Below are 23,363 nucleotides of genomic sequence, written 5' to 3'. Positions count from 1 at the left end.
GGCTAACTGTCAAACGGGGAAGTTGCCCCAACGGTTATACTCGGTAACAATACGATTTGGAGTCAAAAGTCCAATTGCGCAAATGTGTGTTTTCTCTAGCAGGTTTTGTATGTTAGTTTCAAACAACTAGTTCAAAAGTCTCTCTTTAACAATTATCATATTTTTATTATAGCTCTTAGGTAAACAAGCAAACATAAACAAACCACACTGGCATACATCAAGGCAAGAGTCAACTATATTGTGAAGGCAGAATTTTAATGAAAGTTTTAGTTGTATTCTTAGGACAAAAGTATTTTTCATGAATGTCAGGTGGGGGCATGCGGTCTCATTAAGTGCTTTAAGTGGCATAAATGTAAACAATTTATTAATTACACTTTTTGTGCGCAAAAACAATAGCCGCTTTTCCACCATTGGTGCCGAACAGTTCTGAGCACAGTGAGGAATGGTTCCAGTAGCATTTCCACCTAAATACGATTCGGCACAGCATGATTACAAACTGTTTACAGCCCGGATTTCTCAGCACGGTTAGCAAATCGTGCTTAACTGTGCTCAACAGTGCTGGCAGAATGACAACTCACAATTGTCAATTTGCCAACACCAAGGTAACTTGTTTGTTTCTAGGTAGCTGGCAAAGTTCACTATGGTAAGGTTAATAAAATTTTATAAAAAAAAAAAAAAAAAAATTGTGTATGTTTGGTGTATCTTAATGATTTCATGATGATGGTTTAACTAGTAGGCTATAGTACATTATGTTTTTCCTACATGCCTTTTTCATCAGGGAGGTAGATTACGCTAGCTAGCTCATTAAAACTCATATAATATGCCTTACCTTCTACTGCTCTTTTGAAGAAAACTTTGCAGCTTCCACATGTCACAACCCCATAGTGACATCCTGATGCTTCGTCTCCACACACCAGACACACTTTGGCTGTCGAAGATGTGTGTCTCAAAGACGCACTGAAATAAGAAAAACAGAATTGCCCCATGACACATCAGATGCAGTTGACAATCCACATTAATGCCATAACAAACTATTCTTTACTCGTTAGGTTAGATATTAGTCTTTTATTTTTTGCAGTGACAGCTGAATGCTAATTGTACAAATTACCATAAACAACTCAAGGCATCTGATATCTGAAAATGATTGGAAAATCAGACACAAGGTAAATGGATTCTTATTGTAATAATTCAACCCTTCTTAAATCAATGAATTGATAATTAAAAGAAAGTTGAAAGTTTGTATGTATTATTCCAGGCGTACTATTTAAATTCAAACTAAAATAACAGAACACCCATAAATAGCGCCCCAGGCCTGAGCTAAGTTTGTTCCTGCTTTGCATGGCCATTTGAGTCCAACAATTTTTGCGCTGCAGAAACCACGTAATTCCCACATCGTTATTGGGCACCCAAAGGGTATGGCATATGTCACTGACTCACAACGTATGCCTCACCATTTTGCTCCAAATCATGAAAATGGTCTTCCAGAAATGAAGACTGAACCACATTAAGTGACAGCCAATGAGAGAATGTTGGAAATGGAAAAAGAGAGAATTTAGTATTCTGTGCCCTCCAAAATGAAATTGAAACATTGAAAATGAAGCACACACTCCAAATAGTCTGGCTGACTTGGCATAAATCAGATTGAATCACCCAGTGAAACCTGACATAGCCTGACTGGGCAGAGCCTTTTACTGTCCAAGGATGACTTGTGGACTGGGAAAGTCACCCTTTGAAAGATGTCTTTGGATTCAATAATAAAACTGTATAAAAAACAACAACAAAGCCTATAGTTGAGCACTTTGTTTATTGCAGTATTACAGTGATTGAATGTGCTACACTAGTATTTACTAGTAATTTTTATTGAGATTTAATGGAGTTCTCAGTTGGGTGTCACTTCAGTCTCAACTCTGTCTCAGATGTTTCGAACACCGTTATTACCGCTGGCTGGACGCTAGGTAGTACTATGGGGTAATTTTCATTAAGCAAGGATAGGGTTAAGCCTACACAATAAAGCAAGGCACCTTGATTTCAAACTTTGAACTTTATTTTTTATTTATTTTAACTAAAAATTCAAGTGAAACAATTCTTAATTAAGTGCAATTAAAATATGTGTTTTTTGAAACTTTTTGAAAGATGGCTTTACAACAGTCGTGAAGGGCATCATCTCTCTGGCAAAGAACCTACTTCATCTGTGCATTCTCTACCGGTCGGGTATTTCGTTGTCTGCGAAAATACATCATGAGTGTGAATAAATTTGCTTTGTTCCCTCTTTCATGATATATATATACATATATATATATATATATATATATATATATCACAATATTCAATTACATCGGCAACCCCTGAGCTGAGGGATCGGTGAATATTCTCGCTTTAGTGATTTTGCATTGAAAATGTAATTTATTTATTTAAAAAACGAAAAACATAAATCAAATAAATTTCTAAATTCAAATTGCACTCCAAAGGATAAGAAAAAGCAATTAAAATAATGAAGTGATCAAAACAAATAATATATATATATATATATATATATGTAACCACCTTTCCATTTACCGTCAGGCAAGTATCCGTCTAAACATGCTGGCGGAAAACTGCTTACACAAATAAAGACATAAAAACAATTATAAATGTAAAAATAATAATTATAATGATGATAATATTCACTGAAATATAAATCATGGTTCGAGGTGAATGTGTTTTTTATTATTTTATGCTTTAATCACAGATAGGCTGCAGAGTTGTGGTCACAATGAACTGCTCTGTGGAAATAAAACGAACTGAACTCAAAACACCTCCTGAGCTGAGATGTCTGAGGTCATTTGCAGCACTCATAGATGATACTGTTCTTGCAAAAAAAAAAAAAAAATTCAGAAGACAGAAACAAAGAAAGAGTAAGAACCTTTTACATGCGTGTGTTCCACAGGACTGCACGCCTCTGTACAAACAGTTAGGGCTGCAAATAATGATTATTTTGATAATTGACTAATCTAACGATTATTAGAACGATTATTCGACTATTTGGGCGATTATTGCAACGATTAATTATTAGCTCTAAACCATCTATTCAGCTTGTGCCCCGACTTAAAAGGTTGTATTAAATGTGCTTGCTAACAATAAAGAGGACAAAATCATCTTTTAAAAATACCTCTAAATGACATTCACCGAATTAAAGGGGAAAAATACTTTTTAAGTTTAATTCAGTAGAAATTTCACTACACAAAAATCCTATTGTTATCAAGTGTATTTGTCTTTTTTCCCCATTTAAAATTGTCTAAAAATCCTTAAAACAAGATGCATTTACTTGAGAAGCAACATATAAGATATTTAGACTTGCTTTAAGAGAATGTCTCTTAAATATAAGTGTATTTTTTCACTTGGTTATACTTCTGCGAGTGCAGTAAAGGCAAAATATGCTTATATTCAAGATCTATTCTCTAAAAGCAAGTCTAAACAACTTATATGCTGCTTCTCAGGTGAGTGCATCTTTTTTTAAAGGATTTTTAGATATTTTAAAATATTTGTATTTTTAATATTATGTTCAACATTCTCAGATAAAAATTATTCTGCAGTATAACTGCTAAAGTAAATGTATGTTGTTTTAAAGAAGTTTTAGGTATTTATATTGGAAAACAAGCCAAAACAAAAACAAATAAAAAATGTATTTTGTTGCAGTGTATGATGGGGTGAAGACTACCCTCTCTCACCTTTTTGTTCACTTCAATCCATATTTAACTCACAAAAAAAACAAACTCTCTCTTATTAATAAAGCTGCGTTTTTCCAATTTTCTTCACGATAAGAAATGCACAGTGACATATATTATGATTCAATAAGTTGCCATCGCGTTATAATCTAGCTGCATTAAGCGCGCACACTCGAGGGATGAGCGTCCCCGCAACAGAGTGTACCTCAGCTGGGTGCAGTTTCAATCTCTTCCCCTTAGATCAGGACACTTCACGCAACTCATAGAAGAGGCGCTGACCGCACAGAGAAATGCAAGTTTCCTTATTATTTTAACTTTAATAAAGCTATAACGCATTAAATAGAACTGCATTAAAGATGTAAAGCCGGGGTGTTTCCTTTAAAGACGCTCGACACGCAAGTTTTGCTTAAGCTGAGCGTCAGCTCCGGCTCTGCTTATTCCACAACAAGAGTGCTTCTGTATTTACTTATTTTGTATTTTTGCATTATAATTCCCTCATACTTTGCGATCTACATCACCTGAAGCTGTTTGGAAAGTTTAGAGTGCATCTGGACTGTGAGATGTGTTTTCTTCCTCTCCTCAGTCAGGCGTGAGCTGCAGTGCTACTCTTGTGTGCAATCATTAGAGTTTCATATGATCTTATGTTACGTTAAGATCAAACGACTATTCGACAACGAAAATTTTTGTCGACAATTTTTTATTGTCGATGTTGTCGATAACGTCGACTAATCGTTTCAGCCCTACAAACAGTGTGTCATACATGCGCATAGACAGCTTTTCTATCATCTGTTCTTAATAATATAATAAAGTGTGTTTCTTCAAGCGTGTCTGTGTGTCTACGGGCAAATTATTTGTAATATTAACTTAATAATAATAGCCTAATAATAATAATAATAATAATAATTTAATACATTAATGGGAAAATGAGCCAAATATCGTCTAGACATTGTCAAAGGCATGGCTATTGGCGATCACTCTGACCATCCCTGAGATCATCGTCTGTCGGCACAACCCTAATGTGCATTTCTCTCTATAAATTAACAAAATGTTCAGACAGTCTCCTTGCTGGTTTTTCCGACACATTCACATGTCGCTGCGGCTCACTTCATGCGTGTGCTTCTAAAATTTTTATTTTAAAGGCTCATTATTACGGTTTAGTATTTCTATGTAATGTAGAACAGTGTTAGCAATGTTACTTATAACAAATTTTCTCAGCCCTGGAACTCAAACCATTTTCTGATGCCCCTCAAAATATATATATTTAAGTAATTAAATGAATATCATTAACGTGTGACAACTAGTTGACTAATGGCTTAAACTAACGCCTACTAGTCGACTAGGAAAATCTTTGGTCGGGGGCAGCCCTAGTACCAGTTGCACGAAGCTAGTTGAACAAACTCAAAGTTTCAGAGTAAGTTTCAGGTTGAGAAAACCAGATTTAGTTTAAACCAGTTTAGATTGGGTTCAGCGATTTCAAGAAGCTCGGTGCAAACGTTCTCTGTCAAGAGTTTGATCCAGAGTTTGTGGTTAACTCTGAATCATATGCACATGAATGAGTGACGTTTGGCACAAACAGCCAATGAGTGAAACTTGGAGTCGGCGCAATTTACTTCTCGCGAGACATTCAGCGTGATTTCCATCTCCACTGAAGTTCAAGAGATCATTATGAAAGTATGAAGAATTTTTACATTTACACAGCATGAAGAAACACCGCAGCTGCCATGAAAGAAAACTAAAAACAGAATCTAATGTGTAATTTAACTGATATAGGTTCACAATAAAACAGGCTTATTAATTCAAAAAGCATAAAAATCTATATATTTATCTCAAATGTAAAAGCTTTTATATTCATTTTAATTAAAAGCCTAATAAAATGTAATGAAGTGCAAGCAATGTTACTTTGTGTGATAGTCTACAATATAATTTTAACCAGTATATTTGTTCATGTGCAAAGACTCATCACACACTAAATATGTCTTTAAAGTGTGAGAATCACCTTACGAACATTTCTGCAAGAAGTATTTTTTTTTTTTTTTTTGAGGTTCTCAGCATTACGCACTGCATAAAGGGTACAGTATGTAAAGAAATGCAAAGAAACTCAATAATACATTTTAATGTGCTGCTCAAAAGTAATATATTAAATCATAATCTTTACATCTAAATTCATTTAATATATAAACTTCCCTGTGAAGTACACTTTAATTTGAGCAAGAGATTAGGGCGAGTGACTTTATTGCGTCAGAGATGTCACTTTACTCACAGCTGCTTTACTTCCTGTTCAGCATCAGTTTGAGATCTGTTACTCAGAATAAAACCTGCTCCTGAGCAGGTTAGACATGTGGAACAAGTTGCTATGGAGATGAACACCGGTAAAAACCGCCCCACCTTCTTGAGCCTGAAAAACCAGAGTTTGCTCAAACTTACCTAGGTAGCTACTGAAACCAGCTTTGTGCAACAGGCCACAGATTACATTTAAGAAGTAATCTACCCAACACTATTGTTGACATACAGCAAGAGTATAGCATTAAATTTAACATGGATAACATAGCTCAGATAATTTAGTCTTGGGAGATTTTGATGAGAAATGTTTGAGTTCATAGTGAAACCTCTGACTTTTTCATCGCAATCTAGGGATGTACCGATACCAATTTTTCTTTTCTGATCCGATTTCTATTTCTGAAATCTCAGTATCAGCCTCTACCTATCCTGATCCAATACCAGTGTTGTTGTTTTTGTTCATAATCAGTTTAGAATATCTATACCTCATTGTGTGGAAATAATTGGATGTACTCTTTTATATGTAAAGAAACAAAAACCTCTAACTACACATTATTTCAATATAAATGTATAACCTGTTAAGAAAAACTGTATAGTTAACTGGATAAGGTAGCAGCAAAATTTCAGTCTAAATCTTCAGTTTTCTTTGAATTGTTTTTTTTTTATTTTTTTATTGTATCTGGACATAAAGATTCAGATATCTTTTCATTCAGTTATTTTTTCGTACCCATTTAACTTAAATATTGTTATAAATTGGATTCAAATAATAATAATAAATTATTATTATTATTATTATTATTATTAACTTTTTGAATTTTAAAATACAACAGTAACATATTTCAGTCGTGCACCTTTACCTTGAAAACCATCTGGCTTTTATTTTGACGATCGGAACTCTCCAGGAAGTCCTTTAAGTGACTGTATGTAGGCTACTTCACAGTGGTTTAATTAGCATCTTATTCAAATTCTGGTAAAATGCTCCTCCGGTGCCGTTCAAAATGCATATTATAAGTGACCCGAACTATTGAGCATCTACATCTCAGATGTTGTTTGTAAGTAGTGCTCACATATAAAGCTCATATAAAAATAGCCGCTAGCTCTGAGGGCTGAAAATAGCCGCGACCGCCTCACCAGCCTGCACATGCGTTATGTGTGTGTCAACAGAGCAGCGCCATTCATATTTACTACGCTGCGCATTTACTTATTAAACACAGCCTTTTGCAATTCACAAAGCTATCACGTCTTCAAGTGTATTTTAATAAAATATGCGAGTCATATGGACTACTTTAATGGTGACTTTTATGGTTATTTTATTTCAATTTTGGAGTTGACAGTAACGAACATGACAAACACACATTATCGGATTTGGATCGGGCTTTTCGGAGCTGATACCGATCCAGGCAGGGGCAGATTGGGACTAAAAAGTGGCCCTGGACTTTCTGTCCCAGAGCAGCCTACCAAACCCGGCCCGCAACACACCACATCATAACACACTGGCTCATTGATTTAATTTTCCGTCTCAAGTTCAAATTTTTTTGTAAAAAAAAAAAAAAAAAAAAAAGACATTTCTATTGACTGCGAATCATGACATCGGGGCCACACCAGTGCAAAAAATTTCATAATTTTAAAACATATAAAACTTAATTTTTTAGAGAAAGCACTAAAAATAAGCACTTTATAGCTCAGACAAATAACATGTCAGAAAACGTTCCCAACATATAGATGTTAGGTTAAAATGTACATGAAAATTTCAAGGAAAAATTTGTATTTAATGTGCTGTGACAAGTCAGCATTTCTTCAAAGTTTTTAAAGATCTTAATCACCTTTCAGCTTTTTTCTAGAAGTTCAAATAAACTATTGTCTTAGTCAATATGAGGTTGTGGAAACAACAAGTATAATAATAATATATTATATATGTATATACAGTTATAAAATATCATAAAATGATGTGTCACACAGCAGGACACTGATGACAATGCTTAAAATTTCAGGTCAATTACCTACTTAAATATGTGTAAATGTTTATTTAAAAAAAAAAAAAAAAAAAAAAAAAATTCAATGAAAACAAAGTTAGCCACCAAAGTGGCATTCAGCTGATCACAATGTATAGTCAGGACATTAATAACGTGAAAAATTACTATTACAATTTGAAAACAATTTTTTATTTTTTTTTTCAGAACTTCTTAAACTACTTCAAAGAGTTCTCATCAAAAAATTCTCCATGTGCAGCAATGACAGCTTTGCAGATCCTTGGCATTCTAGCTGTCAGTTTGTCCAGATCCTCAGGTGACATTTCACCCCACGCTTCCTGTAGCACTTGCCATAGATGTGGCTGTCTTGTCGGGCACTTCTCTCACACCTAACAGTCTAGCTGATCCCACAAAAGCTCAATGGGGTTAAGATCCATAACACTCTTTTCCAATTATTTGTTGTCCAATGTCTGTGTTTCTTTGCCCTCTCTAACCTTTTCTTTTTGTTTTTCTGTTTCAAAAGTGGCTTTTTCTTTGCAATTCTTCCCATAAGGCCTGCACCCCTGAGTCTTCTCTTTACTGTTGGACATGAAACTGGTGTTGAGTGGGTAGAATTCAATTAAGCTGTCAGCTGAGGATATGTGAAATTTGCAATCAAGCATTGTATAGCCTTCAATCCTTAAAACAATGATTGACTGATGAGTTTCTAGAGTAAGCTGTTTCTTTTTTGCCATTTTTGACCTAATATTGACCTTAAGACATGCCAGTCAATTGCATACTGTGGCAACTCAAAAACACACACAAAGACAACGTTAAGCTTCATTTAACGAATCAAATCGCTTTCAACTGTGTTTGATATAATGGCAAGTGATTTTCTAGTACCAAATTAGCAATTTAGCATGATTACTCAAGGATAAAGTGTTGGAGTGATGGCTGCAGGAAATGAGGCCTGTCTAGATTTGATCAAAAATTACTTTTTTCAAAGAGTGATGGTGCTGTTTTTACATCAGTAATGCCCTGACTATACATTGTGATCAGTTGAATACCACTTTGGTGAATTAAAGTACCAATTTCCTTCTGAAACAGCAAAAACTTTTGGCCACCAGTGTAAATATATGCCAAAATAATAAACATACCTCTTAAAGTGTAGATCTTTGCAGATTTTTTGCAGATTAATTGCTCATATTTTCATTCTATGTGAGTTTGTTGCAACTTTGTATCTGCAGTGTTTTAATTCCTTCCCCAGATAAATCTTAAGAAAAAGTGAAAAGCCCTATGCTTTTACAAGCGCTGTTGCTGCTGTAAGCCTCAATGACTCAAATTGCTACAAAGTAATCTTATTTTCGGCATTTTTATCAGGCGTGAGCAATATTCAGCAAGCTGCACTACAGCTCACTGTGTTATGAATAAATTATGCAAATGACTATGTAATGTTCATAGCTTTAATGTTTGCAGATTTTATATATGCTGCTGTTATTGTATTTGTTTTAACTTGCAGTTATTTGTAATTTTGTGATTATTCAGAGCTCATCTTATCCTTAACATGTTGTCTTTGGCTGTCATTTTTTTTAAAATGAGGTCCACAGGAGGTACGGAGTTAATGCACTCTAATGTAAATGTGCCACAATGTGCAAGTCATTTCAAAATAAGTCATTTAATTTTTTTTTCAAAATGAAAGCCATTGTATCGGCTTTACCTTACAGTGTTCACTGAATATTTGCTCTGTAATGGTGTCACACGGGCATGTTGAAGCCTAGGGTGGCTGCCAATTTTGCCTGTAGGATGGGCCAGCCCAAATTACCCAGCTGCCTACCAGGAAAACTCTCGCTGCTCCCGATGGCCAGTCCGCCCCTGGATCCAGATATCGGATCGGTGCAACACTATTTCAAACAATAATATCTTAGCAAATCTGAGCAATGTTGAGATCTCCTCTGAACCTCTATAGAAGACACATGTGAGATTACTGGAAAAATATGAAAAGCATGATTACAATAGGCTGGGTTTAGAGGTGTATGATCAAACCGGTGCAATCTGCATTCATGCTGTTGTTTAAAAGCAAAGAGGGACTAAAGCGATTTTCATAATAAATCAGCTGCTCAAATAATCTTTTCAACACCACAAAATATTTATTTTTTATGTTACAAATATTAATATAATCACATAATAAAAGTTTAAGGCCATTACTGTCGGAGTTGACTGTTTTCACGCAGCGATGCAGTGCTGTTTTCTGAAAAACATTTTAAAAAAAAATTTATAAACTAGTTAATCCACTTGAGCCTTCTCCCATTAAGTCCGTCACTCAATCTCACCACATCTGGGGCAACAAAGTGGTGGGGCTAGGTTTTTAGAACATCTATGCTCGACGAACTCAGAATCCTATGCTGGATTGCAATGTAAACAACATGGCGGCACGCATTGTCGGCAATTACGTTTTCATCTTATTTATCATAATCAATCATTATAAACACCTAAAATCTCACTGTATGTTTGATAATATATAATCTTTCCTCCAGTGCATCTGCTGTGTAAGTTGACATATTTTTTATTACAGTGTGCATTAAAGAACTCGCGCTGAGGGATCTGTCAGTACAGGAAAAACTCATGTGCGAAAGGGTTAAGCAAAATCTTATCCTTAAACAAAAAAGAATCTCATTGCTGTCTAGCAGAAACAAATGAGACATTAAAGAGATGTCATTTGTGTTTTTTTTTTTTTTTTCTTCAATGGGATAAACTAGTGCCCTTCATCAGAGGAAATTATCTTCAGTTTTGAAACTGAGTAATGCTACAAGGCATGCAAATTAAAAAAATCGTCTGAATACTAAGGGACAAACCATTGGCTCCAACAATTATTTCATGATAAGCTAGCCTTAGCACCGACCTCCCCCACCCCACCTTTAATAATGAGCTTGCACTCATTTTAATCAGCAGTCCACGGTAATTGTCTGGTTAGCATTCTGACAACATCCTTGAGTCTTAACAAGCCTCTGGGTCTCCGAGGCACGATCCCTCTTAAGGCCTGGTGTGGGTAGCAACTTCACCACATCTTTCTGACACAGTCAAAAAAGCTGATCTAATTCTCCCTTGTCCATCTAAACACACATTCAATTTGTTAGCCGGTTAGCAGGGGTCTCTTGCGAGGGAGTTGATTGGCAGGCCCTGGTGAGCTAATCGCTCCGGCGACACCGAAGCACTCACTGTGCATGATGTGGAGAGGTCCTGCAGTATTAAACTGTTCGGCAAGCCTATTTCTTGCCTGTCCATTCTCTCATTCTGCACTGAGCTTTACTTGCCATGGAGTAAAAAAAGAAAAAGACGATGCAAAGGGTTGACAAGGTGACTGCTTTTGCAGGAAGTAGGTCAGTGTTCATTGTTATGAAACAGACTCTAAATTAGATTAATAATTTCAGTGCTGTTTTCTTCACCTGCGAAAGTATAATCTTGCGTTATTACAGACTGATCGCACTGTGAATTTGGCAACAATAGGTCAAAAGTTCCGCTGCTGAAATCGGTCTGTGCTTACCGAAATTCAAACTACTGCCCCTAGTGGCCGAAGCTAAAAGTGTTTTGGAACGTATGGGCATGTGTGAGCTCCAGTTTCCGGGCAAAACGTCCACAGAGTGGTGCTAAAAGCAAGTTGCATTTTTTGTTGTAAATCATTCAATACAGTCAACAGGAATGCACATTTTATTAACCCTACCCTCTAACCCAAACCCTAAACCTAACCATCAGGGGAGTAAACTGTAATTTTAGAGTGAAAATGGAACCTCCGAAACAAGCACACCATTGTTTATTTGAACGCAATTACTTGGGTTTAGAACCCGTGTCTTGGAGGTTGCCTGCGCAATGTGCATCATTAGTGCCAGAGAAAAAGGTGAACCCATTTGAATTGATGCTAAAATGTTTGATGGGGAATGGTGCAGGTAGCTATTTCAAACTATACTGCATCCTAACACCAAAGTTTCTTTCAAGGCAAGTCAGTCTACTTGGCGGCTATCTTTGAAACGCTCCCGGGCAAGCTGGGCAGCTATTTTCTATGTAAACAAGCAGCAAAAAAGTATAGCTCCTATCTTGTTGAATGGAGAAAGACTGAAATCTTCAAAATGGTTGGTCAAGATTACAAATAAAGAACATATTTCAAATCAGCAGTTAAATTTGACAACAATAGTATCTTAAATTGTGCGTCTTTAGCTCAGAACACTCTAAAAAATTATATTTTTCAGGCTGGTTCAGCTAATGCGAATGCGCGTTCTCAAGATGATTGACAGGTGATGTCTGAATCTAAAAGGTGATCTACCTGTAAGCTCTTTTACCTGTAAGGCGGGACTTCCTTTGCTACATCCGTTAGTAGTTGGGCGTTCCAATTTCTCCCATTCATTTAAATACCAGCAGTTCGTCTCTGCTAAACTGTCTCTGCTAATACGTAAATTTGTATTGTTCCCTGTGCAATTGTTTAAACTAAAATGCAATCTTTAAAAGGAAGTAAATAAGAACTGAAACCAGTAGTGATTACTTACCGGCCAAGCATGGAAATACACATGTAACAATAACACTACACACATTCAAGCTCAACTTGGCAACTACTGTATGGGAACGAAACTGGAGTGCAGAGTTGGAGCATTCTCTAAATTGTTTGGATTCTGAATATTTATTGCTCCTTATGTGCTGCTGAATCAGCTGAGATCTGGAGAAAGATACTGGCAGTATTGAGAATGAAGACTGACAGATGGATCTGGAATGGAAAAATAACAAACCGTATAACTGCTCGCATACACTGCACTGGAGCTTTCACATATCAATCTTAGAGTGCAAGAGCAGCACACTTTTTCTCTCTCTCTTTGCCGAGCAATCGTCAATCCTGCATGGGCAGCTATAGAACATGCAGGGAGAGTTATGCTTAAATTAAACCACTAAAGCTATTCTCTGTTATAGTTCGACCGCTAATGGATTTTGTAGTTAGCTATCTTATGATAGCTAAGTTGAGGAAAAATTTAGGGAACCCGACATGTATTGTCTATCAGTTAAAGCTGATGTGTGTAATTTTTCAATGTTGAAATTCTTTCTCATATCCCCTCTTAATATGCAGAGTCAGCTCTACAACATGATCTCACAGGAAATTGACACGCTGCTTCCAAATGGTCATGTACCCTGAAATAGACCCTGTACTGCCAAATTACTGACAAGTGGCACCCCGTATCAGACATTTTTGCACCAATGCAAATGTGTTCACCTTTCCCTGTTGTGCAACTGATAGCATGTTGCACGTGGTCACTTGGAAACCAGGAGGTAATCGAGTTCACATACACAATGATGAGCCCAATTTGGGGGTTGCATTTTTACTCTGAAATTACATTGTTACTCGACTGAAGGTTAGGTTTAGAGTTGGGTTAGGGTTGTGGTAGGGTTAATAAAATATGCATTACTTTTGACTGTATATTATTTAAAAATACAACTCGATGTTAGTGTCACCTTTTGGACATTTCACCTGTGAAAAGTGTCAATAACACTTCAGGCTTATGACCTCTGATAGCTTTACATTCTGCATTCGGAAGCAACATGTTGATTTCCCATGTGATTATGAACAATAAGCCACTTGTATGTTGATTTCACCTAAAAGTGTAACACTGACTACGTTTACATGGACAACAGAAAGCAGCTTATTGCGAGAAAGTATAGTTTCCGTTTACATGCACTGTATAAGTGGCATACTCTTACTCCTGTATTGATGCGGCTTGGTCAGTAAGCAGCTTTCTCCACAGCAACGTAATTTACCCGCGACGTTTGTGTAAATAACAAACATGGTATCCAAGGTAGACTTTGCTATTTTATTTCCCATTGCTTTGCTTTATTTTCAGATATTCCAGAGTTGTTGCTGTGTTTGTTTTCTTAACTTTCTATCGCAACCTGCAGTGGAATTGCACTGCAATAGTGGGGTTTCCCTCTTACGTAAAACACCGGAATTCCCCCAGTCTACGAGGGCATATATGTGAACGTGAGGGACCAACGATATTTTACATTGGTGTGTATAAATTGGTATAGTTTATAGTGAATGTGCTTTTCCCACTGTACTCTCAGAAATGTTGAATTCTTTCTGCTGTGTTGACTTGTTGTAGGGCTCCATCCTATGACATTTGTTATCTGATCTGTTCACACACATGCGCACTCTTCAAAAACCTTAAACAAAGCCGCTTATGCATTTACATGACCACATAAGCCACATTTTCTGGGAGAAACCTTGGTGTGTTAAACCACTCTCTTAATCCCTTAAACGGTGTAAGGAAATCTGCGTTCTTGTTTACATGACATTTCAGAACTCTGCTTACTGCAATAACCCTTGAATAAAGCTTCTTAAGTGCATGTAAATGTGGTCACTGTGGATCAGTGATGTCATCAAAACATTCCTCTATTTGTTTGAGTAGCCCAACATAGTAACATTGGCTAGACATATGGTATGAATAATGTAAATCTGGGGAGTTTTCTGGAATCTGTTTGAAAACAGTGATCATTTTTGAAATTCCGTTTGGTGACGCTAGTAGTGCAGAAATTACACTTCAAATTCAAGGTGAGTGCAGCGCTATCAGACTTCACAGTATGGATGCTAACGAAAGTCAGGGAAGTGAAAAGCTCTTTAGCTAACCCCTTTTTCTAACCACTTTTTTGCAATAAGCCCTGCTCAGCTTCAAGAGGACCACCCTTCAGTATGCAAACAACGGCCGCTCTTACCGACAGCCAGCTACTCTCCAGTCTAGAGTATTTATATAACACACAACTTGGAATGTGGCAAAAGCTAAAGGTAGATTAGGTTAAAAAAAATACAGGGGAGAGGACAAATGACTTACATAACCAAAGTGAAACAGTCTAAACATTATCACTGCACCACACAAAGAAGCCTGGAATTATGGGCAACCCACAGAGAATTATGGGTCCCCAGAGTGCTATTTAGACCTGAATCAACCAAAGGGTCAACTGCAACATCAGTGAGCAGCATGTAAAATGAATTTACATCCTCTTAATATACCAAGACCTGAGTTAATATCCACTGGGGGTGAAGAGCATGGCCCATAATGACTGCTTCCCTATTGTTCTATAAATGTAAATTATAAAGCCATTTTATAAATGACAAAAGAATCCATGAAACAACTAGGAAATAATTCTTGAAGAGGCATATTTCCAGTAAAGTTATTGTTTAGCCATAAGGAGAAGCTTGTTGACAAAGCTACTGTAATATGTTGGAAAGATACTCATTCAGTTATCAATAACAGCAACTGACTTCTTATGAGGAATGTTTTAAAGGAAAATGTATTGAAAAATAATAAAGTAATGAGGCGTGTGCATATTGTTCATGTCAGCTTTCGTATTATTTTTGCATAGACTTTTGCGAGTTCATTTGAATTATCCAAGGCCACAAGGACTAACCATTTGGTGCAAGGGGGTTAGCATATAATCAGTCAAAATCTCGATAAATGGTTTCTGATCAATATTGTGTAGACAAAAGAATCAACTTTCCCTCTTATTTGCTGATTTTCTAAGCCATCACTATCATATTTGAGATCCAGGTCACACAAGTATGCTTTCATCAAGATGTGTATATCCAGCATAAAATAATTTTTATTTATTTCATATTCAATTAATTTTAACTTTTTAAGTAAAAAACAAAAACAAACAAAAAAACATGCAACTTACCATGTTTGACATCGTATGGTTGATTTTAAAACCATTTGAATATCTGTCAAGCACTTGATAGTTTAAATAAATGAAAATATTGAAATGGCCCAGTGTCAATACTTTGTGGTTACCTATCGCACACCAGACACAAATAATGTAACCAAACACTTATATTCTATGGTATTTATAAAACTACAGTATCTAACTTTCATCCATCAGGTTTCTAGTTTTTTCTGTATAGGTTTTGGAATGATGTTTAGTATATAAGCAGTGAGGAGAGAGAGGCACTACAGTCCATCAGTATTCACCCTGCATGTATGGTAATGCTGAAAAACAACTATGAATTTGACATTCTCACTTTCACAATTTTTTCTGCACTTGGCTGCAACTTATTGAAGCACTCATGTACTTATATGTGGTTAAAAAAAAAAAAGAAAAAAAAAAAAAGAAAGCCTTGAGGAAAATAGAAAAACTGGATAGACAAGTATTGTTGACTGTTAACAATGCCACAGGTTATGTCTTCCCTTGAGCAGAGAGCATGAGAGACCTCTGTTTTAAAACTTGGCAGAGATTCAGTCTTTTTTTATTATTATCATTTCCATCAGATCCATCAGGATTGCATCATGATTTGAAGGGTTAACTACACTGAAAAAAGTGTTAACCACCCAATTTCTATACTTGATCTAACCCTGTAAATTAGTTTTGTTGGTGTAAACTAATGTATTCAAGTTGATTCAGTTATGTTAAATAATATTTTTGACTTGAATAAAACCAGTTAATTTAGATTTTACCACAAGCAGCACATTATAGGTTACCATTTTAATCAGTGTACACTTTAAAAATGAGAAACCTGCAGTTGGTACTTTAAGGAGCTATTTCTTCCTGTTCTAACCTTTAAAATTTGTTTTGTTGGTGTCTACTAATCTATTCAGGTTGATTCAATGATGTTAAATCATATTTTTGACCAAATATTCATATTTTAAATCCATAACTTCAGAAGCAATATGATGTGTTGGTGAGAAACAGATCAATATTTAAGTCTTTTTTATTTTATTTTTTACTATAAATTCTCCTCCGTCCAATAGATGGTGATATGCACAAAAAATGTAAATTGCCAAAAACAAAAGAATAATGTGAAAGTAGAGATTTATGGTATAAAAAAAAAAACTGTAAAAAAAAAAAAAAACTTAAATATTGATCTGTTTCTCACCCACACCTATCATATCACTTCTGAGGATATGGATTTAAACACTGGAGTCGTATGGATTACTTTTATGCTGCTTTTATATGCATTATGGACCTTCAAATATCTGGTCACCATTCACTTGCATTGTAGGGACCTACAGAGCTGAGATATTTGTTTAAAAATCTTTGTTTGTGTTCAGCAGAAGAAAGAAAGTACAGTGCATCCAGAAAGTATTCACAGCACTTCACTTTTTCCACATTTTGTTATGTTACAGCCTTATTCCAAAATGGATTAAATTCATTATTTTCCTCAAAATTCTAGAAACAATACCCCAAACAATACTGAGCAAAGGCTGTGAATACTTATGTGATTTTTATTTTCTTTTTTTTTTCGTTTTTTCTTTTTTAAAGAATTTGCAAAGATTTCAAACAAACTTCTTTCACATTGTCATTATGGGGTACTGTTTGTTGAATTTTGAGGAAAATAATGATTTTAATCCATTTTGGAATAAGGCTGTAACATAACAAAATGTGGAAAAAGTGAAGCGCTGTGAATACTTTCCGGATGCACTGTAATACACATCTGGGATGGCATGAGGGTAAGTAAATGATAAGGAATCTTACAGAGAATGAATCTATTAGCAGAGCCAAGAAGAATCTCACATAATACCCAGTGGTCAACACCAGATGTGACAGTCTGAAAACATCTACAAAGATGCTTCACAGTTGAATGAAAGATGCCAGCTTTGCCTGTCACTATCTCTCTCTCTATTACCACTGTGGGCAAAGTTTGTAAAAGTATATTATATAAGACAACCTCACAAATCGAATATATTTACATGCAACTAATTAAACTGTGAAGATTATAAAAAACAAGACTGATATTATACAGAGCATTTGTTAAAGTTTGCAAGTTAGTGGCATAGAAATTACACTTTTCAGCTTCAACTATACTAAAAAAGATTCCCCAATGCTAGTTAATTTTATTTTGGTGACTTTTCCTCTAAAATAAAAATGTATTTATTTTTATTTTTTTTCACAGAAAATAGCAAAAACCACCCATAGCACCTAATGCGAGTCCAAGTACCCAGTAAAAGAGGTCCTTTTTTCAGCACCTTTGGGATAATATGCCACATAATTTACACTAATCTGGCTTATTGCATGCCTGGAGATATAAACAGACCTCCCTCAAAGCCTGTGGACATACAACTCTCTTGTGTTTGTGACATAGGTGAACTTGTGAACTCACATTGAGCTGCTCCCATTCAATCCAGATGACCACTTTCTTTGCCTAAAGCAACCTCCTTTACGCTCAGAGTCAAAAAAATGGGCCTGATTCACTGGTGACCTCCAGACTGGGTTTAGCTTGACTACGACAAACAGGAAAGCTAAATCCCTGCAGTGTGTGAGATTACCTTAAGGAGACATACTGAGCCAAGACAGTACTCTCGGCACAGTCAGTCACAACTCACAATACTTGTTAAAAATGTGTCTCTATTATTTTAAATGCAGATAAGGCCGTGCTTCCTGCCCAGGCTCAAAATGTCCCAACATGTATGAGTTATATGGTGATGAACTGTGGTATTCTGTGTTTAAAATGTGATTTGATTAACTTTTTAGGCAGATAGGATGAATACACAGTAATCAGGTTTCTGGCAATAACTGAGAAGGTTGGGGAGATACATTTGCGGATGTAGCTGTACCACAGGCATCACAATAGTTAACATGAACTAACAATGAGCAATACTTTTACTGCATTTATTAATTGGTTACTGTTCATTTCTAAATATACTAATACATGTAAACATTAAAGGTTGTATGCATTAACAATATTGAATGCATTATTAAATAGCATGAACTAAAAATAAACAATATTTATAAATCAACTCTAAACAAGATTAATAAATACTGTAAAATATATGTTCCATTGTTAGATGCACAATACCTAATGCATTAACTAATGTACAGTGTTACGAAAATTCCAGAACTTTTATATACCCAAAAACAACCATCAATCGATGGCATTTGAGGCATAATGTACCACAAAAAATAATTTCAATTTGTCCCTCTTTTTCTTTAAAAAAGCAAAAATCAAGGTTTTTTAAAAATTACATTGAGGCACTTACAATGGAATTGAATGGGGCCAATTTTTGGAGGGTTTAAAGGCAGAAATGTGAAGCATTTAATTTGATAAAAACACTTACATTAATTCTTCTGTTAAAACTCATGTAATATCTGTTGTTTAAAATAAAAATTTTTACAGTAGTTTTAGGGTTTGTAGACTACAGTGTCATGACAACAAGTTGTAAAATTGGCTATAACTTTACACAGAAAATGTTAGTTAGCAATTTTTTCACACTAACATCATGTCAGCATGCATACTGTTTACATCTTGTGGCTATACTTCTGAAATAGTGAGTATTTTAACGTTTATACATTGGCCCCATTCACTTCCATTGTACCTCGATTTTAGCTTGCTTTTAAAGAAAAGGAAGTGCAAGTCAATATGGTAATCAATTTTATGCCACAAATGCTGTTGATTGAGCTTAACTTGTATTGAAACCGGAATATCGCTTTACTGCTTCATTCATCTGTAGCTATAGGAAATTTTAAATACATTGCTGCACCTTAAATACCCGCCAACACAGTGCCAAACAGTTGCTCATCTCAATGAGCAGACCTTCGCACTACACCTGCCCTCTTTGAAGACTGCATTCTGGCTGCTTGTTTACGTTAAAAAACAATAAACAACGGAGTTCACGCAGAGCAGCGCCACTACTTGAGTCGTCTGACAGCCATCCGGCAATTCAGAGCTGCACTTGGACTGCACGCCATGCGACATTATGTGCATGCTCATCATAAACTGTCAGACCCAAGGCCAATGTCACACAGCTGTAATGACATACTTATTGAATATGGCTTGCTCAAGGGGAGTAAGTGGACATTGCACTTAAGTTCTGAGATCAGGCTCACAGTCCCGTAAAAAAGAAGAAACAAAAATATCATACCACTCATTATCAGCAACAGATGTGCATTAGAATGCTTGCATTTTGAGTCAACTGACATACTGTATATTTCCATGCAAACATGACTCAGCTATTCAATGAAATACTAATTAACACCTGCCTTTGGTATTTACTTCTCAAACACAAACAGAAAGACCAGCCTGAAGTTTAAGTGTATATCTACAAAAGAATGAGGACTAGTGATCTGCTATTGCTATTGCCATATGTCAAAAGTTTGGCCACACCTATTCCACCTTTTACATATTTTAAAATTATAGTTGGAATAGTATTTAGAATAATAGTCATCAAAAATATGAAATTATACAAATGGAAGTATGAGAATTTAGCTTCTTCAACCCTTTGTCTAGTTTAAAACTGTGCATTCAACTAACTTCATGAGGTATCCATTTGGAAGGCTTTTTAAACCATGCATATTTGTCTCACTGACTGTTTTTTTCTTCACCATCCAATCCAACTTATCCATCTGAAAATAATAATAAATCAATGAAATAAAATTTTAGTTTTGTGATCCCACTTTATATTAGGTGTCTTTAACTACTGTGTACTAACATTAAAATACATACAATACAAATGTACTTATTGTACAACTAGATTTTGTTCTGCAAAATTCTCACAAGATTCACATTTGCTGCTACTGAGGTTGAAGAATGGGTAGGTTTAGGGGTAGGGTTTAGATTAGGGTTAGGGTTTAGGGTAAGGGTTGGGGTAGGGTTAGGTTTAGGATTAGGGGTAAGGTAAACACTGTAACTACAGATGTAATTGATAATGGTTGATCGATATATGGGTTTTACAATGGCCAATCCCGATATCTCGAGATCAGGATGGCCAATGACCGATATAAATGCAGATTAAAATAATACAATTTAACAACAACAAATCAGATGTGCACAACATTTCTAAATTGAAACAAACACTTACTTTATGGAATATTTCCTTAAATGTGCATAAACTTGAAAAGAAAGAGCCTTAAAAACAGAAAGTGTTGACTATCTACTGACAAATCTATTGGTAGATTTTAAAACTGACAAAAGTGAAAGTTAACACACTTGTTAATCTGCCAAGTGAACACGGTTATCGCCTGATGCTGATAATCACAAAATGGCCAAATATTGGCTGATTTATCGGCCAAGCTGATATATCGGTCCATCACTAGTAATTAAATGCAGGTACTTTAAGTACAATGCAACAACACATATAAGTACATTGTAGTAAATACTTAAGTACTTAGTAGATAAAGACACCTAATATAAAGTGGGTCCAGTTTACATCTAAGTCCAATCTGCAGCTCTAAATGTTATTAAAAAATGTCTGAATCTACCCGACTACATTAGATTGCACCAACAAAACTATTTTTAAGGGTTTGATAAGGTTGAAATAGCACCTTAAGGTAACAATTGCAGGTTACACTTTTTACAGTGCTGACAAAAATGTTAACCTAAAAATGTGCATCATGTGGTATAATCTAAATTAACTGATTTGATTCAAGACAAAAAATATTATTTTATATTAATTAACCTGAATACATAAGGTTACACCAACAAAACAATTTTTAAGGTCTAGGTGAAGCGGAAATTACTCCTTAAGGTAACAACTGCAGGTTACCACTTTTTTATAGCATAGATAAAAACAATTTTAAGATCATGAGAAACATAAATTCAGTCAAGTGTGTTCAAACTTTTGACTAATGGTAGGGCTGCACGATTATGACAAAAATCATAATTGACGATTATTTTACTTTAAATTGTATTTGCAAGGCAAAGCAAGTGTATTTATATAGCACATTTCATACACAGTGGTAATACAAAGTGCTTTAAATGGAAATGATAAAGAAAATAAAAAAGATAAAAATAAATAAATAAAAATAAATAAGAATAAAAAGACAATTTATGCCAATGTGCTTTACTGGATTGAATTCAACATTTTTTGATTAAAATATTTTTTTGTGGGGCAACTGCATGCCATATTCTTTATGTAGGCTACACATCCAAAACAAGCTGAAAATTGTTCCAGAGTGTTTTAAAATTTTGTTTACATTTTGAATAAATTATACACAGAAAATGTGCAGCACAACAATTCTAGAATACAAGATTGCTGTGTCTGATATGCTAATAGACTAATTTCAACAGATTTTCTGATTGTCTTTTGCATTCATGCATACAACGGACCAAACACTTTTATAAAAAGAAAATTTTGGGACTACGGGAATAGATCTAAATTGAATGACATAATTGACACTTTTCACGGTTTGTTAATTGCAGCAGCTGTAATTGTAATCTCAATTATTTTTTCGATTAATTGTGCAGCCATAAATGATTGTGTACAGTTTATTAACTTAATTTCAGCCCTGTTCTTTCTATATCTAGCCACTATGCAAATTGTGTTTACGACATGCTTAGTTAATGACCAGTGGCTTGCAAGGAATTACTGCATATGAAACCATGACCACTAACCCTAACCACCAACCCCCACCCCCCCCAACCCGCCCCACCCCCACAGTCATGAGAAGAAGCACCACTGGACTTCAGCCATCTGATTCGTAGCAGTTGGCAGCATGTAAGCCACCTGGCTGTATATGGTTTCAAGTTCAACTGTACTTGCATTTTAAGAATAGAGCCTCTGGGTTTAACACCCACCTATAAAAATGAGTCTGATAACAAGGTTTATAAATAAGATTGGAAGTAAGGATTTGGTCTCACACTATAAAAAAAACATGTGTGGATATCAGCTTTACAGAGATGAATATCAGCTCTACTGATGTTGCAGTGGAAATTATGAAGTTCATTTTTACCCCTTTGTATATTCCTCCCACAATTTATGATCAGGGTTCCCACTCTTTTTGACCAATACATTTCCATGATTTTTCCATTACTTTTAAAGTAATTTGTGTTTACTTGTGGATAAGGATTTTAAAAGCAGAGACTGCAGTTAAAAAAAGAGCAATTTCTTGGTAATGGAATCTTTTAGAGCTGAGCATAATTAGAACAAATTATATTCACTATGGACATATCTATGATGTTTTCATGAACTTTTAAAATAATAGTTCACCCAAAACTGTTCCAACCCATTTAGTGCTGACCAATGCAAGCTCTTACGTGAACATTCTTACTATAAACAAGCATTTTGGCACTATTGGCATTCATAAACGTGCAACGGATGTAAAGATTTTTACTGAAAATGACTACAATTTTAAATTGTCTCTCACCAAAACCTTTTGTATGCCTTCGGAAGACTTGAAATATGACGCATGAGCTGTGTGGACTACTTTATAATATTTCAGGGTCCTTTTTTTGTGTTCCGAAGGAAAAGTAAAAAAGGATTGGAATGACATGAGGGTGAGGACATTAAGACAGCGCTTTGATTTTTAAGTGAACCTTTAATATTTTTATTCATTTCCATGACTTTTCCAGGTCTAGAAATCCCAATTTTAAAATTCCCTGATATTTACAGATTTTCCATGAGAATGGGAACCTTATATGACTTCATATATGACAGAATCTCAGCCTGTAAGGAGATGCAAAAATCCTAATGGGTTATCATTT

The 23,363-nt window shown here is 35.3% G+C and overlaps 1 protein-coding gene across 1 annotated transcript in view; it reads right to left on the bottom strand.

Moving 5' to 3' along the window:
• nr3c2 (nuclear receptor subfamily 3, group C, member 2) overlaps window positions 1-23,363 on the bottom strand; it is a 194,120-nt gene that overhangs the window by 66,288 nt on the left and 104,469 nt on the right. The window contains exon 3 of the mRNA XM_051702889.1: window positions 830-957. Within this exon, the coding sequence (XP_051558849.1) occupies window positions 830-957 (128 nt within the window). The remainder of the gene's footprint in view (window positions 1-829; window positions 958-23,363) is intronic.

This window comes from Myxocyprinus asiaticus, chromosome 7 (assembly GCF_019703515.2).
Source record: "Myxocyprinus asiaticus isolate MX2 ecotype Aquarium Trade chromosome 7, UBuf_Myxa_2, whole genome shotgun sequence".
Lineage (NCBI taxonomy): Eukaryota > Metazoa > Chordata > Actinopteri > Cypriniformes > Catostomidae > Myxocyprinus > Myxocyprinus asiaticus.
This window is presented reverse-complemented; position numbering and strand designations above follow the sequence as displayed.